Source organism: Mirounga angustirostris, unplaced genomic scaffold, assembly GCF_029215605.1.
Source record: "Mirounga angustirostris isolate CCGP_5_RB_7025 unplaced genomic scaffold, mMirAng1.0.hap1 SCAF_6, whole genome shotgun sequence".
Classification (NCBI taxonomy): Eukaryota; Metazoa; Chordata; class Mammalia; order Carnivora; family Phocidae; genus Mirounga; species Mirounga angustirostris.
In genome coordinates, this window is record NW_026991714.1 from 28341882 (window position 1) to 28362548 (window position 20667).

Sequence of the window (20667 nt, forward strand, 5' to 3'; positions counted from 1 at the left end):
GAAGCTATTTACTTCCTTAGCTGGAAAAGGCCCCGCCCCTCCACAAGTCTGGGCCAGTCAGAGAAGTTCCCTTGGGTTCTGTGGGGACAAGCTGAGCCCTGAGACCCCTCCACGTCTTGGCCAGGCTGGGCTGGTAGCATCTTGGCAGAGGCAGAACAAAGAGCATTTTACCATATAGAGAGGGGTGATGAGAGAGAGAAAGAATTAAACCAGAATGCAGGGACAGGGGAAAGGACTTGGGGGAGGACCCTGGTGAATTAACCCTGTGGCCACACCGGGGTGGGATCCCTATGCTCTCCATGGAGAATGACCTGGTCATATCTCTAACTCCAGCTTTTCAAACCTACTCCCAGATCCCCCAGTGACCCTGGTGACTCCTGGGGAAATCGTCTGTCGGCAACTTGACAGAACCATCTATAAAAATCATTCCCAGCCTCTGTGGTAACACTTTCATGACTCTGATCTCATTTACAAACAACCTAATGCTCTAAGGTGAGGCACGTGTTACTATACTTGCTTTAGAACATGAAGGGTTAAGAGAGCGGCCTCAGGTAGTTTGGCCACAGGTATGAAAGCCATGATGACATTAGTCCCAGGCAAAAAGGAAATCCAGCGGATTTCTTGTCTTCTCAGGGAGGCCTGAGTTTTCAAGAGCTCCTGGGGAGCTTCTCTCTGCTTTTGACCTACTAAGGCTGTACCTTCCCTCAGCAACTTCCAGGCCCTTCCTGGAGGATATGCCAGGTTGCCTGGGACAGATCCACTTCACGTGGTCAGATAATCCAGAATGTCAGAGCCGAAAAAATATGTACAGCTCCTCTGGTTCAAGTCCCTCCTTTTCACAAAGGAGGAAAGCAGGGCTCAGAAAGGGTAAGTGACTTCCTCAAGGTTCTTCCACAGAACCTGGGCTTCCTGGTTCCCAGGGCAGTGTTCTTTCTAGTGGTCAGCGCTTCCCACTTGTTACCAACTCCCTCCCCAGGGCCAGCTTGATGCTAGGACTAAAAGGCTCTGAGGGTAGGTGGGGGAGAGCTTGGATCCGGGACACTGGAGTCACCGGATGCACAGCGAAGTGCCCCAAAGTCCAGCACCGATCCCAGTTGCGAATTCTCTGGAGCAGCAAATGAGCCCGCAAGAGCAGTGGGTGCGCCCAGCTGTGTTACTGCTCCGCAAATATTTACATGACCTCTGAGGAAACCTGCCTTCTCACCACCCCACAGCTGGAGAGGCAGCAGAGAGGAAGCACCCCGACCAGATCTTATATGGTGAGCTACTATTTCAGCAGTCCTAGCTTAATATCCTCCTGCCATCATCGCAAAACCTCTGAGTCTCGGTGTGGTTCTGAAAACACAGGACAGATAGGACAATGGGGAGACTGGGGGACAGGACAGAAGCTGCCTCTCCAATAGGACCCGATGGACCCTCAGCCAGTCTCCCTGGGCAGATGTGTGCGTGTGCGTGTGCGTGTGTGTGTGTGTGTGTGCGCACGCGCGCATGCATACTAGCGTCTATAAGCCCTCTGGCTCAAATCCGAGGCCAGAAACAATGACTTCAGAACCACAGCACCCACTGCCCCAGGTTCTCCATTACTGAGTTGGAGCTCTAATCTCTGGAGAGAAATAGGAATAAAATCTCATATGATTTGAGAAGGCACTGTAAATGTATCGTCCCTTTCATCCTCAAAGCCCTTCTCACCATGTCCCTGGCCACCCCCCTCCCCGGTCCAAGCCACCACCTTCTCTTGCCTAGATTATTGTAGTACTTTCCTTTCTAGGCTTCTAGGTTCTCCCTGGTTTCCCTGTGGCTGTTGTCCTCATAGTAGCCAGGCAGGCCCTTTACCAAACATGTCAGACCTCATCACTCCTTTCCCTGAAACATTCCTGGTTTGGCTAGATGAAAAGCCAAAGTCCTCACCCTGATATGTAAGACCCTTTATTACCTGGCCCCTGGCTACCTCCTGATCTCATTTTCTGACTACTCTCCCCCTTGTTTACGCTGCATCAGGCACATTGACCTCCTTGCAGTTCCTTGAACACATGCCCACCCTTGCCTCAGGGCCTATGCACATGCTCTTCACGCATAGTTTGCCAGAGAAGCCCTCCCTGACCACTGGAGCTCAAACAGCCCCTCTCCCCATCACTCTCTGCCCTTTACCCTGCTTTATTTTCCTCATGGCACACAGCGCCACATAATCTACCAGGTATTTACTTGTTTGTCATCTCTTTTTCATATGAGTTTAAGAACAACATCTATTTTTGTCCTCTTGCTGAATCCCCAAATGTCTTATATAGTAGGTACTCTAATATTTATTAAATATATGAATACGTAATATGAATATGAATAATAAATATCACGAAGTAGGTATTATCATCTTTCAGACAATGAGATGAAGCACAAAGAGGCTAAAAGTAACTTATCCAAGGTTATGCAGGTGGTGAGTGGCAAACATGAGAATTAAATCCAGGTCATCTGGACTCCGGAATGTTCTATCCACGTTGCCAACCTGCCTCCGAAGAACAGAAAACTAACCACAGGGAGCAGTGGAGACATAAGAGACCATATAAGCCACTGCCTCCCAGACTTCAGCGGCACCCGAAGGATCTCTTAGCTGGAGCCTCCCACAAGGAGCTTTTTGCTCCAGCTACATCCAGAAAACAGGGATCCTCTGAGGAAAGTTCACTCCAGCAAGGGCATGGGGCAACTGGCTCAGGAAAGGCTGGCGACAGGCAGATGATAAGCTCTGTCCCTCCTCTTCTCTTAACACTCGGCAGAATGTCAGCAGCCCTGGGAGCCCCTAACGCTAGAAGTCCCACCACCCGAGCCCAGCCACGAGCCTGGCCACATGGCCGGGTACATGTAGATGGTGTCATTCCTGAACGGCCCCTTGTCATCAAACCCACAGGAGCTGAGACGGAAGCCAGACACTGAAGGGAAGGATGGCTGAGACACTGAGAAAGGTGACCAAGGAGAAACGGGCCGGGAAAGGAGCTGGAAGAGAATGGGCAGTCAGCAAAAGAAGCAGGATCGAGGTTGGAGATGTGTCCCTCTCTCCCAGGCTGCAGATGCCCCCCAAGAAAGAAGGGACAGGGCACAGGACAGACCCCTTTTAATACCAGCTGGCCAAGGGGAGCAGGAAGGGCAGGCTGGTGAGAAGGGCTCACCCTGCTCTGGGTCAGGCCCCCAGGCTGAGCGCAGGGTCACTCACTCCTCTCTGGAAGAGTCCTTCCACCTCCCAGACACCCTCTGTGCCTGTCTGGTTGCTAAACGCCCCCGGCCACCGGCAGCCTTGCGTCCCCCCCACCTCTGCCACCAGCTAAATTAGTGCACACACAGCCTCTTTGTACCCAGCCGCCTCACACACGTGTTCGGATGGCTCCCACAGCGTCTGTCTGTCTCGCATTCCCCTCCTTGGGGTGCACATCACGAGCGCACTGGCTCTGTTCATCTATGGCACATGCCCCACCATCAGCCTCTCCTACCTGGTCTCCCCATGACGCTGTCTTGCATATTCAGTGAATGTTGATCTGTCTCTTCTGTACGTGCCTTGGGTCTCTCTGGGCCTGACTCTTTCTGCCTGTTTTTCAAAATCCAGACTTTTATACATCTGCCTGTGCTCGTCCCATCATCACTCCCACATAGAGGCAAGAACAATCCAGTCCTGCAGACTCTTTTTTTTTTTTTAATTCTTATAAGTCCTGCAGACTCTTTAGGGCGCCCCTATGCAAGCTCAGTGGTTAGTCTGACTGCCTGGCTTGCTGGCCCTTCTTAGCTGCAGTGAATGGTCTTTTGCTGGCTGGCCAGAGACATCTGATAGCCCAGAGGCCAGAGCTGGCCCCTCGTGGACATCCTGGGACAGCTCAGCCTTTGAGCCTGAGTCAACAAGGACTTGTATTCACAGAGGCTTGGGCTGCTCCTTCTGCCTCTTCTGCCTGTGGTCCTGAGCTCCTCGCTGTGGCTACTTTGTGGCTCTCCAAAGAAGATCCTATCCTGGAAGACAGAGAGGTCACTTAGGGTCATCCCACATGGGGGTCTCTAACTAAGATTCACTGGCCAGTCAATAACATGACCTGAGAACATATTCTGCTGGGTGCTGAGAAAAAGTAGAAAATAGGGTCTCTGTCCTTGGGAAGCTCCTACTCCAGTGGAAGGCACGTGATCCCTGCCCCAGAAATTCTCCCAGGCTTAGGGGGCACATGGGCTGCATACAGAGGGAAAAGGTTTCATGGTAGACCCAGCAAGGCAGTGGGTATACCAAAAAGAGCACAGGACATGGGAGTCAGAAGGCCTGGGTTTTGCTTGAGTCACCCACTTTTAAGTTATGTGATTCTGGCAAGCCAAGTTCCAATTTCTTCACTTGCAAATTGGGGAAAAGAATATCTAATTCAGTGTTAAGATTAAATAAAACAATGAGATATTAGTGTTTTGTAGACCATACATGCTATGCAATTGTTAGAGAATCTAAAAAGCACAAGTTACTACAGTATGAGTTATATGTACAAGTTCTAAGACAATCCAGAGTCAGAGAGCAATCATAGTGCAATGAGATGGATTAGAAAAGGCTTCCTGGAAGGAGGGGATGTGGCAGATGAGTGGGCAACTGAATCACCACCCAGGGGGAAAAGTTCCATTCTATAGGTGGTCTTTAGGACCTTTACTGCTTTAATTTTCCAGGAGCCAACCAAGAGAAGGGAGGGAGGTAACATTTACTGAGGCCCTGCTGCATACCTAGTGTATTAATACAAAATATTCCATAACATCCTTATAGGAATCTTATTCCCATATAACTATTCCCACTGGAATGGATTCACAGCTTTCCCAAAGCCTCAGAGCTGGGATCTGAACCCAGGCCTATCAGACTTCCAGACTTATGCTCTTTCTGTAATATCAGATTGCATGGAATTTCCAGGCATTCCTTGAGCCCAGCTGGCTTATCACAGAATATAAGGTTGGTGGGAAAAGGAGGAGGGAGCTGACAATTAAAGAAGATAGAGACAAGTGGACAGGCAGGTGGGCAGGCCTATGGGGGGGAGGGGGAGCCAAACCCATCTCAACAGCTTCCTCAACCCCTTATCCATCCTGATTGTCGACCAAATTGTCTGTCATCAAACTCAGTGAAAACCCCAGCAGCTCAATTGTAGGTTACTAGGACGCGTCAGAGGAGGGGCCACGCCTCCGGCTGCATCAGTTGCCGTGGCAACGAGCGCACATCCAGCTGCCCCTCCGGAATACCTGGCTCGCTCCAATCTTCCATCAGCCCTGATGGGTTTGAGCAGATACTATGATCCAAGTTAACCCCACACAGACTGTAGAGTGCTAACCCGATTTGGTTTTAAGAATTAAGGGGTGTTTTGGGGCGCCTGGGTGGCTCAGATGGTTAAGCGTCTGCCTTCAGCTCAAGTCATGATCCCAGGGTCCTGGGATCGAGTCCTGCATCGGTCTCTCTGCTCCTTGGGAGCCTGCTTCTCCCTCTGCCTCTCTCTTTCTCTCTGTCTCTCATGAATAAATAAATAAAAATCTTTATAAAAAAAAAAAGAATTAAGGGGTGTTTCAAGAGCCAGGAGCTCTCCGAAGCTACCCCCTTCTTCCATCCGTACCCAGGAATCAGACTCCACACCCTCCTTCCCTTCCTTTCCTCTCAACTTCCCTCTTTATAATCAATGCCGTTTGTGTCCCACCCACTGTGCAGTAAACCGTTCGGTAGATGTTAACAGAACACCGGGGCGCCTGGGTGGATCAACTGGTTAAAGTGTCTGCCTTTGGCTCAGGTCATGATCCCAGTGTCCTGGGATCGAGCCCTGCGTCAGGCTCCCAGCTCGGCAGAAAGCATGCTTCTCCTTCTTCTGCCTGCCGCTCCCCCTGCGTGTACCCTCTCTGTCAAATAAATAAATAAAATCTTAAAAACAACAACAACACTACTGCGCCTATGCCTCGGATCACTCGTGCCTCTCATCCTGAGGGATTTCTCTCAGCCTATGTGGAGTGCGCCAGGAAAGCCAGGATGCAATGCCCCTTGGAGTTGCCCGCAGCCCATCATAACTGGCAGTCGAAAGGTAAATATCTATGCTTCCTTGCCCACTGCGTGGAACAGCTCTGAGGAGTGTTCCATGGAATCCCCCAGAAATCCCTAAGGGCCAGTTGCCCACAGCAGTAACCTCCATGTAAACATATCCTGCACTGGCTTCCCTTCTCTTCCCTGACTCACTTCCCCACTCCCCATCTGTGTTTTCTAGAATCATCTACCAAATAAACCACTTGCACTCAAATAAACCACTTGTCTCAAGGTCTCCTTCTGGGGACCCCAGCACAAGACACTCTTCATAGACAATAAATGTATGTTTGAGTGCAGGTAATGATGGGAAAGGGGCCGTGTCCGACTGTGTGATCATGCATGCAATTAGCTTGGCTTTACTGCATAACTACCTGTGGCCCAGATCTGCCATTCACAGATGGGTGCCATGTGCCACAGGAGAACACTGGGTGAGCAGGTGCCCCTGGGTCAGAACATATCCACCTTGCTTGGCAAGCCACTTAGTTGGTCAGCCTCGAGTGAGGATCAGAAACAGCCTTTTGAAGCAAGAAGGTTAACAAACACTTTTTCAAATACTGTACTATCATTTCACATGTGCATGTGATGTCTTAGGCGCGTCCATTTGTGAGTGCCTGCCATCACATGGCTAACAAACAAGAGCTAGCATTTGTTGAACACTTATTACATATAAACATATTAACAAATTTAATCCTCACATCAATCTCCCAGAGTAGGTCCCATTACTGCCCATATTTTTCAGCTAAGGAAACAGGCTGAGGGAGAATAAGCACTCACCCAAACCCACAGAGCTAATAAGAAGAACCAGGACTCAGACCCAGGAGCTGAAAGCCTTCCCTCTAAGCCAGTCTACTACCCTGTCCCTGGTATGGTGGTGTGCCTATGTGGATAAGCCTGTTCTCCAAGGTCTGTTGACTTAACTGTACACCACAGGACTAAAAGAATATCAAGATGGTGTTGAAAAGCAAAACAAGATCTTCCTTTGCAAAATAAGTCAAAGCCCAAATTCAGAGAACTCATCTGCCAAGCTGAAGAAATCTTATTTGGGTATTCCAACAGCTCCTAATTAAGAAAGAGGCCATCAGCTAAATGAGCAGAATAGTAAGTTGAGATCAGAATAATATATTTCAAACCAGCAGCTCTTTATACGTTGCAAAGCACTACCACTTGTTCTCTTTCACTTGATCCTCCCAAGGCAAAAATGGTTACCTTTTTACAAATGAACAAATCAAGAGTCAGAGAGGCTAGGCGACTTGCACAGGGCCACACAGCGAGCTAGAGGGGAGCTTTGGATGAACTCCAGGTCTCCAGATGCTCCTTCTCCTGCACCACAGAGAAGTATCAACCAAGGCTGCCTTTATGAATCTGTGTGTCAACACTGTAATTGTTAGATGTTATCCCCAAAATGGCAACAACCACTGTCTACTTCAACTACACATCGCTTCTTTCGCCACTGACCCAGGAGGCATCCTACCTCCCTTTTAGATCTGAAGCCCGTCAAGGACAGAAACTGAGTTTCCCTTTTGAGCTTGAATGCTGGGTCCTCCCCTGAAGGATCCCCTATCACCCTCTACCCTAATCCTTGTGTTCCATGGGCAAAAGCCAGGCCTGGGCCAGCTGCCCATTACGTGGGAGACCTCAAGAACTGCCAGGAAACAGAGGCGATAAAGGCAGAAGAAGACTCCCCGCACCCCCACCGTCCATTCAAATTAAAAAAGATTCTCTTCTCTTTGTACAAACCCTACAAAAACCCAGTGCCCATTCCCAGAGAATTCTTGTCACTGAAGGTGGTTGGGTTGGGCATTTGGGGTTGACCAGTCAGATATCAGCCAAACTAGGGAGGAGCAAATGAGGCTCCTTCTCCGGAGGGTGGCTGCAGACAGAGGCTGAGGCCAGCTTCGCAAGGCTGGGAGGTGTCCCTTTAAGGCTTGGGCTCACTGCCTCTGGGAGCAGAGAGCCAGCCTAGGAGAAGGCAGGGGCCTACAGTTTATTTTAGTTGACATTTTTCAACGTCAGGACACTTCAGAGCCAAGAAGGAAACGAATCCCATCTGTTCCTGAGCCCCCAAGCACAGTTCAAGAGGACAGGCTGGGGAAGGGAGGGGGAGGCGAAGAGAGAACAAGAATCCTGGAACATCCAGCCACACACACGGAGCGGGAAACCACCTGAGGAGAGACACAGGGCATGGCCGACAGTCGCCAAGAAGTCCTGTTGTCCCTCCAACCCACCCGCAGAGGTCTTTCAAGATGGGGCCTGCTAGCTCTGTCTAAGGCTCTGCAGCCTTTGGCACAGGTCGCTGGACAGCAGTCCCGCCAGGGCTGCTGATGACACAACTCTACACCATGGGAATGGCGCCCACTGGAGGTGTGCAACACGGGGTACCGCTGCTGGCTCGGCATGGGGTTCCTCCTCCTCACCGCCGCACGGCTCAGACACAGCCCAGCCCAGCTGCCCTTCACATGCGCAGAAATGGAGACAGTGAGAGGGAAATCCAAGTTCAAGTAGGGAGGGAATGGAGAGCCTCCTGACCTCCTTCCTCTCTGGGCACATCTGCTCCCTATGCCCAGTGCCTCTATTTATCTCTGCACGGGAGCCCATCCTTGACTCCCCTCCTGTTCCAACTCTGGGTGCCAGTGAAGGGAAGGACAGATGGCCGTGGAACTTATCTTCTTACTTAGATTAAATTCCAGACCTTCCTATTTTTAGAAAAACAAATTCCTGTTCTCTTTTCAAGAGGTAAAAATGTCTCTCAAACTGTCATCTAGGACAGTCCGTGGCCAACCTCAAGTTGTCTATAGTGTCATGCTTTGGAGATTACCCTGGCAGGCCTAGTGTCAGGCGGTGATTGGTTTAGGTGCCAAATTTTAAGAGGATCATTGACAACTTGAGAGCTTCCAGGGGAGGGTGAAGAGGATAATCACGATCTGGAAAACTGGGTCATTTAAGAAAATAATGAAATAAGCTGGGGACTTTTTTTTTGTTGTTGGTCTAGAGAAGAGACTATCTGAGCGATCATTAAGAACATGTTGAAATATTTGAGTGAAGATTTCCACTTACTCTATTTTTCTTGGATGGCAGCATTTGAATCAATAGGCCAAAGGGAAGCTGATTTCAGGTGGATATTTAGAAACGTTCTCATAATTTTGTTCTATAGGAAATAAAATAAGCTCATTGTGTCTACGCAAGGCAACACCGAAAGAGTGGCTATCAGGAATGCTATAAAGAAGATTCTTGTCCCTTATGGGAAGATAGACTAGTCCAAAATCACTGAGAAGCTTTAGAAAAATATGGCTTCCTGAGTAGCAGAGAATCTGCCTTGGTAGGTCTGGAATGGGATTTGGAATCTAAATTTTTAAGAAGTCCCATTAGCTATAAAACTCTTAGAAGAAAACACAGGGGCAGAGGTTCGTGACATTGGATTTGGCAGTGACTTCTTGGATACAACACCTAAAGCACAGGCAACAAAAGAAACATTAGATAAATTGGAGTTCATCAAAATGAAAAACTTTTGTGCTCAGAGGACACTAGTAACAGAATGAAAAGGCAACCCATAGGACGGGAGAAAATATTCGCAAATCATATGTCTGACAAGAGATTAATAACCAGAATATATAAAGAACTCCTACAACTCAACAATGACAACACAACCCAATTAAAAAATGGGTAAAGGACTTGAATAGACATTTTTCCAAAGATGACATAGCAATGGCCAATAAACACATGAAAAGATGTTCAACACCGCTACTCGTCAGGGAAACACAAATCAAAACCACAATGAGATACCACTTCACACTCATTAGGATGGCAATTATTAAAAACCCAAACAAACAGAAAATTGTAAGTGTTGGCAAAGAGATGGAGAAATTGTACTCCTCATGCATTGCTGGTGGAAATGTAAAATGGTATGGCCCTGTGGAAAACAGTATAGAGGTTCCTCAAAAATTAAAATAGAGTAACTATATGTGATCATATGTAACTACATATGATCTGATAATCCTACTTTTTGGTATGTACCCAAAGAATTGAAAGCAAGGGCCTGAACAGATATTTGTTCACCAATGTTCACAGCAGGATTATTTACAAGAGCCAGAAAGTGGAAACAACCCATCGACAGCTGAATGGATAAATAAAATGTGGTATATCCCTACATTAAAATATTATTTAGCCCTAAAAAGGAAGGAAATTCTGGTACATGCTACACATAAGTGAACCCTGAGGACATTATGCTAGGTAAAACAAACCAGTCCCAGCAGGACACATACTGTATGATTCTGCCTGCATGAGGTACCTAGAGCAGTCAAGTTCACAAAGACAGAGTAGAATGGTGGTTGCCAGGGGCTGGGGGGAGGGGAAAATGATAAGTCAGCATTCCATGGGGACAGAGTTTCAGTCTGGGAAGATGGAAAAAGTTCTGGAGATGAATGGCAGTCATGGTTACATAACCATGTGGATGCGCTTCATGCCATTGAGCTGCACTCTAAAAAATTGTTGATGTATTAGCTATATATAAAAAAACATGTATTTTGCCACAATTTTTTAAAAACTGTAATTTTTAAAAATAGGATTCTTTTGGCAGCAAATTCACCTTCCTCATTCTAGTTTGCTGAGCTTCCGTTTGAAGAATGTGCCTTCCCTGAGCCCCCACAGACTGGCAACCCAGGGAAGGCCTGGTGTTTGGATGGAGCAGAGAGAGCTGAAAAACACCCAAGGGGCTGCTCCCCCAGCAGATAACTGAGAGCACTCCGAATCACTGTCATCTTGCATGGCTCACTCGGACGGCTTGTGGCTGATCATGTGTCGCCCAGTGGGGAAAGCAGAGGCTTCACCTCTCCTGCTAGCCTAGTATTGGGAAGCAGGAGCCTGAATGGCAATGGGCAGTGGCTGACAGGGGTCAAGGAGGTGTCACTGTGTTGGTTGAGAAAGGAAGCTCTACAGGCCACCCCTACAGGGAACAGCCCTACTCAGTTCATGAATAGGGAAAATAATTTTCGGAGAAACAGGACATTTTCTAAATTATAAAACCTGGACAGAAACCACAGTGGGGGTTGGGAGGGCCAAGAAGGGGGCTGAGCAGGGGCCGCTCAGGTCTGCATGTTCTCTTGCTGGAATTGAGGATGCCCAGTCTCTAATGAAAAAGCACAACACTTAACCATGCAAACACATAACTGAGGAGTGACTGCTTACATGAAAATTACTGGGATTATAAGTGGGTTCCCCTCAGCTCTGACTTCCTTAGCACACTGAAGGGTGGGTGTGTTCCTAGGCCTGGCAGGGAAGTCAACAATGGAGAAACCTTAAAACTATCAAGCGTTAAGAGTTCCTGCTAACTGCAGACCGCCCATAAACAACACACATGAAATCATCTTGGAAACCAGCAGTGCAGATTGTAGTCAGGTCCACTTTACGGATACTTCCATGCCAACACTTTCTTCTCCAGAAAGTCTGGGTTTGCACGTTCTCATTCATGCTAGGCTAAGTGAAGTTTGCTTTTTTTTTAACTGATTCAGGAGCACATACCATGTCCAGAGGGAAGGGGATAAAGAAAGGGTGGATTAAGCTCATCTTTCCTGGCTCCCCTCTGCCTAGCATCCCATGCCCTCACACCCCCAAAATCGATGCTCCCAGGTTTGGCCAGCTGCTGCTACATCTGTCCCAGCTGCTGATTCTGAGTGGCACTCGGGTGAAACTGCACAGTCCCTGGGGGCAAGTCTGGGAACCTCAGGGGGCAGGAGTCCTTCTCCTCCTTCAGAATGGCATTTTAACAATAACGATAATAACCAGTAACAGCAAAAAAAAAAAAAAAAAAAAAAGCTAACATTTATTGAGCATTTACAATGAACCAGGGATTATTCCAAGCACTTTCTATGTGTTTAGCTATTTAATCCTTATAATCATCCTGAGATAGGTTCTATTATCTGCATTTAGCAGACAGACAAACTAAAGCCTGGAGAGGTTACCTAACTTCCCCAAGCTCACACAGCTAGGAAGTCCTGCCACCTGCGTCAGACTGGGATCTCTCCAAAGGCAGGAGTCCTGTGCCTTCCAACGTTTGGTAAATCTTCTGCCATGGCCATTGCATGCACCGTGGAGGACGGCTCTCACCTCCCTCTGTCTGGGAGCTTCCCGAGGGCTGGGGCTGCAGTCCTTCCAGCACATGGGGAACTTTCAGAGCCCTCTGCCTCACAGGGGTTGTGCCTCCCTTTGCCCCACCCAACTGGGAGCTCTCAGAAGGCAGGGACCGGATGCTTCCTCAGAGAAGCAGCTTCCCAGCACAGTGGCTGTACAAAGCAGCCCGTCAGACACCTTGGCTCTCCTTCCTGCCTGGCAAAGCCCTCTGAGCACAGGAGGAGCTGGGTGGCTTTTCTGCAGTCCCAGCTCCAGGCTGGTGGATCTGAGCGTGAGGTCGGGCCGGCCCCGGGGATTGAAGAGGCAGTAAACAACCCCATTCATGAGTCAGTTGTTTTGCTCCAGAGCAGCCTCATCAGCCGGACAGGCCCTGCCCAGTCCCTCCAAGTTTGTCCCCAAGGGTGGGGAACAGTGGATGGCCTGGAGCTCAGCTCTTAGTCCTTTCCTAGGAGGGGCTACTTTCCATTCTCTTGAAGCTTGGGGGTTTTTATTGGGAAGAGGTAGTCCCTGAGAGGGGTAGGGGGAAGGGGTGTTGTCACTACTTGTGTGGTCCCTTGCAAAGTTCCAGCAAACCAAGAAGGAAGAGAGGAAGTAGCAGTGAACTGAAAGATGCTCTGGAGAAGGTTCCAGAACCACTACAGCTCTCCGATCTCACGGCTTGGAACAGTTGGGCCAGGACCCCTCCCACCTCCCACACTTCTTTCTTTCTATCTTCTCCTTCACTTCCCAGACTGTTGCCTATGTCCACGTTGCTCCACAAACCCAACCCTGCCAATTGGGGGCAGAAAAGATGAGGGTCCCTGTGGGGCAAAGTACAGGAAGGAAGGGTTTAACAGACCGGGATAGGGGCTCGGAAGTTGCATTACTGGTAGAAGGTCTGCAGAGGAAGAAACCAGAGCAGTGGAAACTGAGTGCCATGGGGGAAGGCACACGGGACAGAGGGGCCGGGAATCCCGGCGAGGGAAGGGGGAGCCACCAGTCCCACTTTTCTGTTTCAGCAGTGCTCTTATTTTCTCTTCCTGTTAGACTCGGAGGTAGGTACGTGTAGTCCTCTCATCCTCTTTTTACAAAGGGGATAGCAGGATTAGGTTGTCCGAGGCCCACACGGAGGTAGCAGAACGGGGACTAACGCCATTTCCTCCCCAGAGCCCTTCCCGTCAGCCTTTTGAGGGCAAAGGACGGGGAGGGCGGGGCATGCCTTAGAGCGACAGCCACCCGGGCCAATGAGAGGGAGGTCCCGCCATTGACCAATCAGCCCCTCCAATGGTGGCCCCACCCACCACACCAAAGCCCGTAATCCACCGCCTCAAATTTCGGGGGCAGCCACGACCAGCGTCCAAAGGCCCCGCACAGCTGTCTCTTGTCACAGCACAGCAACCCAAACTCCTGTCGTGAGTCCAACTCCCCTCTGAAGGAATCCCGCTCCACTGGTCTTCCGCCTGCCCTCCCTAGCCCCTTGCCCCACGGTGCAAGGGGCCTTACCCGGTAGTGATGTCGTCGTCCTCCGTCATGGTCTTGCCCATGAGGTCGCTGTCGCTCATGTAGCCGGACTTGAGGTCCACCTCGTCCGAGTCCAGGGACTCGACCAGCTCCAGGCGGGAGATGTGGCTGAGCTTGCTGGGGCTGCGCATGGGCATGGTGTGCGAGTAGTGGGCCCGTTCCCCGTGCATGTACCAGGCGGGCGGCCCCTCCGAGCGGCAGCCCCCGCCCACCGAGGGCGCGTCCCCGGCCTGCAGCCGCGGGCTGGACTGGCCATAGCGCCAGGAGAGGGGGGACGAGCGGCTGGAGAGGCTGGACACACTGCGAGGGTTGGCGTCATCACTGTCGTAGCACGTCATCTCCAGGGAGCTGGGCAGAGGGCAGAAGGACACTGGTTTTCATTCTGGCAGGGCCGCTCTGGGCCCTGTCCCGGCGGACTGCACTCCAGCGACCCTTCCGCCTTCCCAGGCCCTCCCGCCTCCTCTGCACCTGCCCACGTGGGCTCCAGGAACCTCCAGGAGGCCTCTCTTCGGGTCCGGCCCCCCTGTTAGTGTTACCTGAGGTTGTCAGATGAAAAGGATTCTTAAGTGCGAGGGAACCAATCCCATATACTGCCTAAGGGCATAGATTTTATGACATGAGCTGGGTTTTAGTCCTTTTCTACCATTTATTTGTAAGTGAGCTGGAGGTGAACTCATCAATCTTGCTAAGCCTCCATTTCCTCATCTGTAAAATGGAGATAATAGCATATTAGCTACTCCACAGAGTTGTAAGGATCACCTATGTAAATGTCTAACGCAGTGCCTGGTATATACAAGCCGCTCAATAAATGGGAAGAGTCCAGTGGGATCGCTCGGGGGAAATGGGATAGACTGGTCACCCCAGCTGCAAAGGCCTTGATCATTCATTTGTTCAGGGTGTGTCTATCACCTCTTTTCTGTTAACAAGTAAGAGCTAGTTGATTCCCAAACCAGAGATGGCAAAGCCTGGAGTGGGTTACAGAGGGTATAGGCAAAGCTTTGGGAACCTGAGATGCGTGGCTGGTTCCCAGTAAGACTAGTGAAAGGCCTAAGCTGTCAGGAGAAAGCAGCAGCACCTCACCAGAGAACAGAAGCAGCCTTAACTGGAAAGAGGAGAGAACATGGGGAAATGGGCAACAGGGTGAAGACAGGATGTGCAGGGCCCCACGCCTCAGGCCCTGCTAGGCCAGGCCAGGAAAGCATGCCCAGGTTTGTGCTGGATGACCTGACCCAGAGGGAGTCTGGGAGTTGGAGAAGGAGATGCCTTTCTCCCCCAGGGACCCTCTGCAGGTGGCTGCAGAGAGCAAGGATAGTTGGGATCTGCTTGGAGAGGTGGCCTGGATGTGGGTTCAGACAGAGACTGATCATCCCACTCATCCCAGCAGCGTTGCCAGCCCCAATCAACCATGGGTAGGGTCTCAGGAGCTCGGCCTGACTAAAGCCAGGCAGGGTTGCGTAACTGAAATAGGATCCATAGGCCTGGAAAGCTGGGTAGCTAGGGCAGTCTGTGGCTGCAGGAGTTACACAAGTACACGAACCCCCACTCTGTGAACACATCTATTTCTTCTTAGTCACTTTGGGGGGTTAAGGTATGAGTGGGACACTGATTTTTCTATTCTTGTTTTTGTAATGCTCCTTGAAAAAAAGAAAATCCTCCCAAATTGTGTCTACCAACCCTGAGAAAATAAGGGTTGATTTTTTTTTTAAAGATTTTATTTATTTATTTGAGATAGAGCGAGAAAAAGAGAGAGAGCGCGCGCGCACACACACAAGCGGGGGGGGGGGTGCAGAGGGAGAGGGAGAAGCAGGCTTCCCAGACGTGGGGCTCGATCCCAGGATCCCCAGATCATGACCCGAGCTGAAGGCAGACCCCTAACTGACTGAGCCACCCAGGCTTCCCCAAGGGTTGATTTTTTTCGATCAACAGAACTGGAGGAGCCCAAAGACCCTTGAATCTGAGCACGCAGGTGGTCTCTACAGAAGTCCTGTGCACAAGCTGGGGGTGCCCTGGCTGGGCAGGGCAATTTGTGAGCACTGCCTCTGACCCTCTGTGGGGCTTCCTGACCTGGCGTGCATCGAGCTTCTCCCCTCTGGGCCCTCCTCTGGTGTTCGGCGTGTGCTTCGTCACATACTGTGTTATTTCTGTTTCTAATTACTGTGGACCTCGGAGCGAATGGAAGTTCCCTGAAAGAGACTGTGGGCCTGTGTGACTGGCTGCCTCACTCACCACTGTATGTCAGCACTTTGCGCAGGGCCTGGCATGTTCTTGGGTCCAGGTACAAGAATCAATCAATGAGGAGCAGACCCAGGACGAATGTGCTGAGTTGAAGAGCAGTGACGTTCTCGTTATCAGACTCAGTGCCGGGACGCACGCAGTAAGGGTTTAATGAAAACAAGCTGACCATGACGATGAGATGAGAATGGGAAAGGAAAGGATGATGATGGCCATGGTGACGACGCTGGAGAGGTCCAGGACAGCCCGTTTCCCTAGTCAGTCTACACCGCGGCAATAAAATTAGTGCGCGGTGTGGGCTGTGCGTATGCGGAGCATCCAGATCCCTCAGTGCTATTCCTGGCCTACTCCTGCTTAGCTCTCTGCACTAAAAGTGCCTCTTCCTCGGTTCTGCTGCTCTTTTTTACACGCCCCCCCAACCCATCTCCAGACATCTCTAAGTCAGCAGGGGAGGATTCTAGCTTAAAACGTCAGTTCTTGCCTTCCAGCCTTGCATCTGGCACTTCAGTCTTGCCTTTCTCTCTCTCTCGCTCTCTCTCTGGGGTGGGGAGAGTGGCGGGCTTGGAGGGAGACTTTCATTTCCTCTCCAGCCCCAACCCCCTGACCCAGACGCTCTCCTTGCTGGGGAAACGAGCCAGTAGAAATAGAGGAAGCAGGACAGAAATAAAAGATTTCTGAAAAAGGAATTGAATCTAGAGCTAGCCTCTAAGTTCCAGAGTGAAAATAACCTGGCTGGAACTGCTCACTGGACGGGAAGCTCCCCATCAAGCATGAAGCCTGTGTTTGTTCTGGGGTTTGGTGCCCAGCACCGTGCCTGGCATGGGTTCTAAGCTTGCCGGACACAGAACCCACCCTCATCAGCTGGCGTGACTCCGGCAAGGGACCCCTCTCCCCAGCCTCAGCTGCTACTTCTCTAACCCAGACGATATGAACATACCCTGCCTCCTCCCAGGACGGACGGAAGGGCTGATGGATGGAAAGCACTTTAAAAAGTGAAAAAGCCCTACATACTCAGGAAATCGTTTTGGCTATCAAAGCGTGGACCAGGAAGAATATAAACCAAAGGCTAAGAGAGGAAGTGGCTCTGGGTCCACAGTCAACAGCAAAACCAGCTCAGGGCTCTTGGTTCCTTTTCCACAAAGGGAGGCAGAAGCCAGAGGTCGGAGGCTTTCCCCTCCAACCAGCCAGCTCTCTCTTCTCCACCCCAAACAGAAAGCAAAAAGGGGTCAGCCTGTCCTGCTTCACGGGCTGGCTGCTCAGAGTCAGTGGCACCAGGACACGGAAGCTGTTGCTTCTACCCTTCCACTGCGGGTGAGTCATTTGGGGTGTGACCCCCTCAGCAACTAAGCACTTTCTGCCTTCTTTGGCATGGAGCTGGCATATGATTTGGTTGAGAGCTGTTCCAGCAACTTCCCTGGATGGGGGAAGGAGGATGCTCAAGATTTCCTCCACCGAGTCCCCGAACTGGTGAGCCAAGCTGAGCCCGGCCCCTGTCTCACTTGGGTCCTGCTCAGGACTGTGAGGGATGGAGGTTAGGAATAGATGTAAGGGGGCCTGAGCCCCAGGGTCTCCAGGAGCCTCCCCCCCTGCACTCTTTTCCTCAGATGTCCTTGACCACATCCCTTTCAGTAGGCTGGGTCCTGCGAACCCCACAGAATAGAGGCTTTGATTTAGCACTGAAAATATTTCAGCTATCTGGGAGCAAAGGGCTGAGTGTCCAATAAAGAGGATGGGACAGGGCTAGGCAGAGTAGTGGAAGGAGGAAGAGGGGTGTTCTTAAGCAGAAGAAGAACTAGAGCTGATGGGTGAAAGCTATGAAGCCTGATTTCTGTTCCACTGCCTGGTCATGGCAATCCCACGGTGCACAGAGATGATTGACAGTTAGTGAGTTCTCTGTCACTGGAGGTATGTCAATTTAGTCTGGCTATCACGTGGCCACACACTTGGGCTCAGCAAAGCCCCTATCCTTTTGTCCTTCTGTCCCAACTTTGCTCTCATTTTCCTACCCCAGGAGATGGGGAGGAACCGATCTCCAGTCCAACTGGACAGGCCACCTAATCGCTCTCAGCCTCCCTGCTCCACACCCCCCAGGATTTCCCAATCCTGGCTGTCTGCTCCCTCTCCTTCTACCCCCTGCCTGGCCCTCTATCCCCCTTGGAGCTGACAGCATGAGCTCATCTGAGCAGCTCTAGGAGCCAGTGGGGGAAATTCTGAGTCATGGCAGAGGCCGTGGTCAGTATGCAGCTCCAGGGAGAGGTGCCATGGGAGGGCGGAATGCCCCACACTGCGGGAGGCTGCAAGGTCTCTGCAGGGTGGGGTGAAGGGGCATAGCCCCATGGCGTGGATCTGGGTGACATGGAGCCTGAGCACTCAGGCTCCCTCAGGCTCCCTCAGCCACTGGCTGAAGAGGCAAGGGGACACCTAACTGAAAGAAGAGGGAAAAGATGCTGGGTGTTGGGATGGGCACGATTCTAGAAGCCTCTAATAACAGAAACTTCAGGACAGGAGGAGGACAGCATATGTAACAGATGAGGAGACTGGTGTTGAAGGAGGGAAAGTGGACAGGAAGGTCATGCCCTGAATCATGGGGTGGCTTCCCATTCCCCACTCTTGTGCTTTTCAAACTCATTTGCTCAAAATGAAATCTCATGCTCAAGCGCAAGCAGATCCCAGGCAAATCCAAGCTTCTTTTGCCAAGATGGCCAACTCTCCTGTCCCTGCCGCGGTGGCACCGTGGGGCTCTGAAGCCCTGCTCTCCAGACTGGGAGAGAGAAAGAGCAGTGGAGGGTGTGGCCCCCTCGGCAGTTTAGACCTACCTGTGAGTCACCTGGGACCCTCGCAGACTGGACATGGTCTCTTCCAGGTTCTGTCGAAGATCCAGGACATTCTGCACTGTCCTCTTCCTCTGGGACTCTGGGTCTAGAGGGAGAAAAGAGCAGCTGGGTGAGTGGAGAACTTTCTGGTGAGAGCTGAGGGTGTCAAGGAGTGGAGACTGATGATGTCCCGAGGACACTGCTCCCCAGGCCATGCTGGTCACCCTAGACACATGCCCTTGAACCGCCTGACGTCTTGACCCTAGAAGGGGTCTGTGTTGGGCACGCCACCCAGACCCCCTGAGGAACTGTTTCTTCTGGCTTCATTTTTGGGAGGCCTTGCTTCTCAGAGCAGAGGTCCCTGACAGGCAAGGTTCCTGTGGTTGAGGTCAACTGAAATGTCTGCCCCAAACCCCATCTCCAGTGATATGTTGGTAAATGTTTAACAACCAGCCCTCAGAGGTGGGGATGCCCTGACTTGGAGTGTTTGCCAATTTCTGTGGTGTAAATATTCCTCCCATGACTCTTTTAAGCTACCAACATGATGTCAGTGACCTCAGGGTTAGGAAGAGATGCTACCAGTCAGCTCTGGGAAGCTGGTAAGAGCCAGCTCCAGCATGTCACACTCCCTGGGCCCCACGCACTGACTGGGAATGTCTGGACTTGCTCTATGGGGCTCAGGGGGGATAGTGCAGATAGAGCCCCTAAAAGTGAGGTGGCTGGTGGGGAGGCTGGAGGGCATGAGCAGTCATTCTCCAGAGCACAGACTGAGCTCTGGGCAACAGTGCGATCCCAAGTGAGGAGGACTGTATGGGTACGGCCACCACCCTCAGAATCCTAAACGATCAGGGGTCCTTTTATTCAACCTTGGTTTCCAGGCAGAATGTTAACATGGTCAGATGAGAAGAATCAATCTACAACAGCAAAAAGCAAACAGAATTTATCCCATCTCCTTTCCAGAGTAAAAATAACATCCAAAAGATGAAGAGGTTCTGAGCATGAAGAACTCAAAGAACTTTCTCCATCTTTCTATCAATCCACCCAGTAAACCTTATCAAACACATAGTTTATGCCAGTAGGCCCTGAGGACACTAAAATGAAGAGGACCTGTCCCTCTCCCGTGGTTTACCTTTGACTGTGGGATCCAGATTCACTGAATGGAATCAAATCCCCCAAGGCCTCCCTGAAACGCAATGTATGGAGGGTCAGGGGCCTGCAGAGAGCTGATTGCAAAGCAATGGAGAAACCCCAAGAATCCTGACTCTGAGGCTACTTCCCTTTTCTATCCTGAAACCCTCTGTGGTCCTCCCCTCGTCAAACTGCCCTCTTGGTCCCTCCCCGACCCACAGACTCAGCAGGGGCATGAGGTTCTTTTCGCTGCCAAAGGGAACATTTCCGAATCCCTTCAGAGGCCCATCTTCCCCCAAGAATATACTCAGGCCGGCTGGCTGGCAGGGGGCTGCTCTGTCTTGTTGGCCGAGGGGGGACTGGGGAGGGTGGGCAGGAAGCCAGGTGGCACCTTTGCTGAGAACCAGCTCCACACCCAGACCCAGGCACCTCTCCTCTCCCTGGGGGAGCCTATAGGAGGCTGCTACTGCTGGTAGGGTCGCTCATGGTGAGTATCATGTATCCGGCTTCCATGCTGGTGGCAAGAAGGGACAAATGGCAAGCCTCCGTGCCAGGGGCCTGAGCTCTGTCCCACAGAAGCGTCGTCACTTCTGTAGCTGCCAATGCCTATTTATCCTGGCAAATGTCACCTTGTGAGCTTCTCCAAGGCTTTAACGGATGGCTTGGCATGGAACACAGACAGGATCAGAAAGTATACACATATATTTTTAAAGCTTGGTTCCCAAATGCCTGTGTGGGGACTAAGAACATCGTGCCAAGATGTGGGTTCCTGGGCTAGGGCAATTCTTTCTATGGGTTTGGCAGCGATGAGGGAAAGGCGCGCATAAC

At 50.9% G+C, this 20667-nt stretch overlaps 1 protein-coding gene across 6 annotated transcripts in view; it reads right to left on the reverse strand.

The window, feature by feature from the left end:
* Nucleotides 1-20667, reverse strand: part of NAV1 (neuron navigator 1) — a 246046-nt gene that overhangs the window by 75188 nt on the left and 150191 nt on the right. For 5 of the 6 annotated variants that reach the window (XR_010412232.1, XM_064594014.1, XM_064594017.1 and 2 more), the window contains 2 exons: nt 18715-18817; nt 13649-14014 (listed from right to left, as the gene is read on the reverse strand). Coding sequence is in view for 5 of the 6 variants with exons in the window: in XM_064594014.1 (XP_064450084.1) it covers nt 13649-14014; nt 18715-18817 (469 nt within the window). In the remaining variant the exon portion in view is untranslated. The remainder of the gene's footprint in view (nt 1-13648; nt 14015-18714; nt 18818-20667) is intronic. The other variant, XM_064594015.1, reaches the window with a different exon arrangement.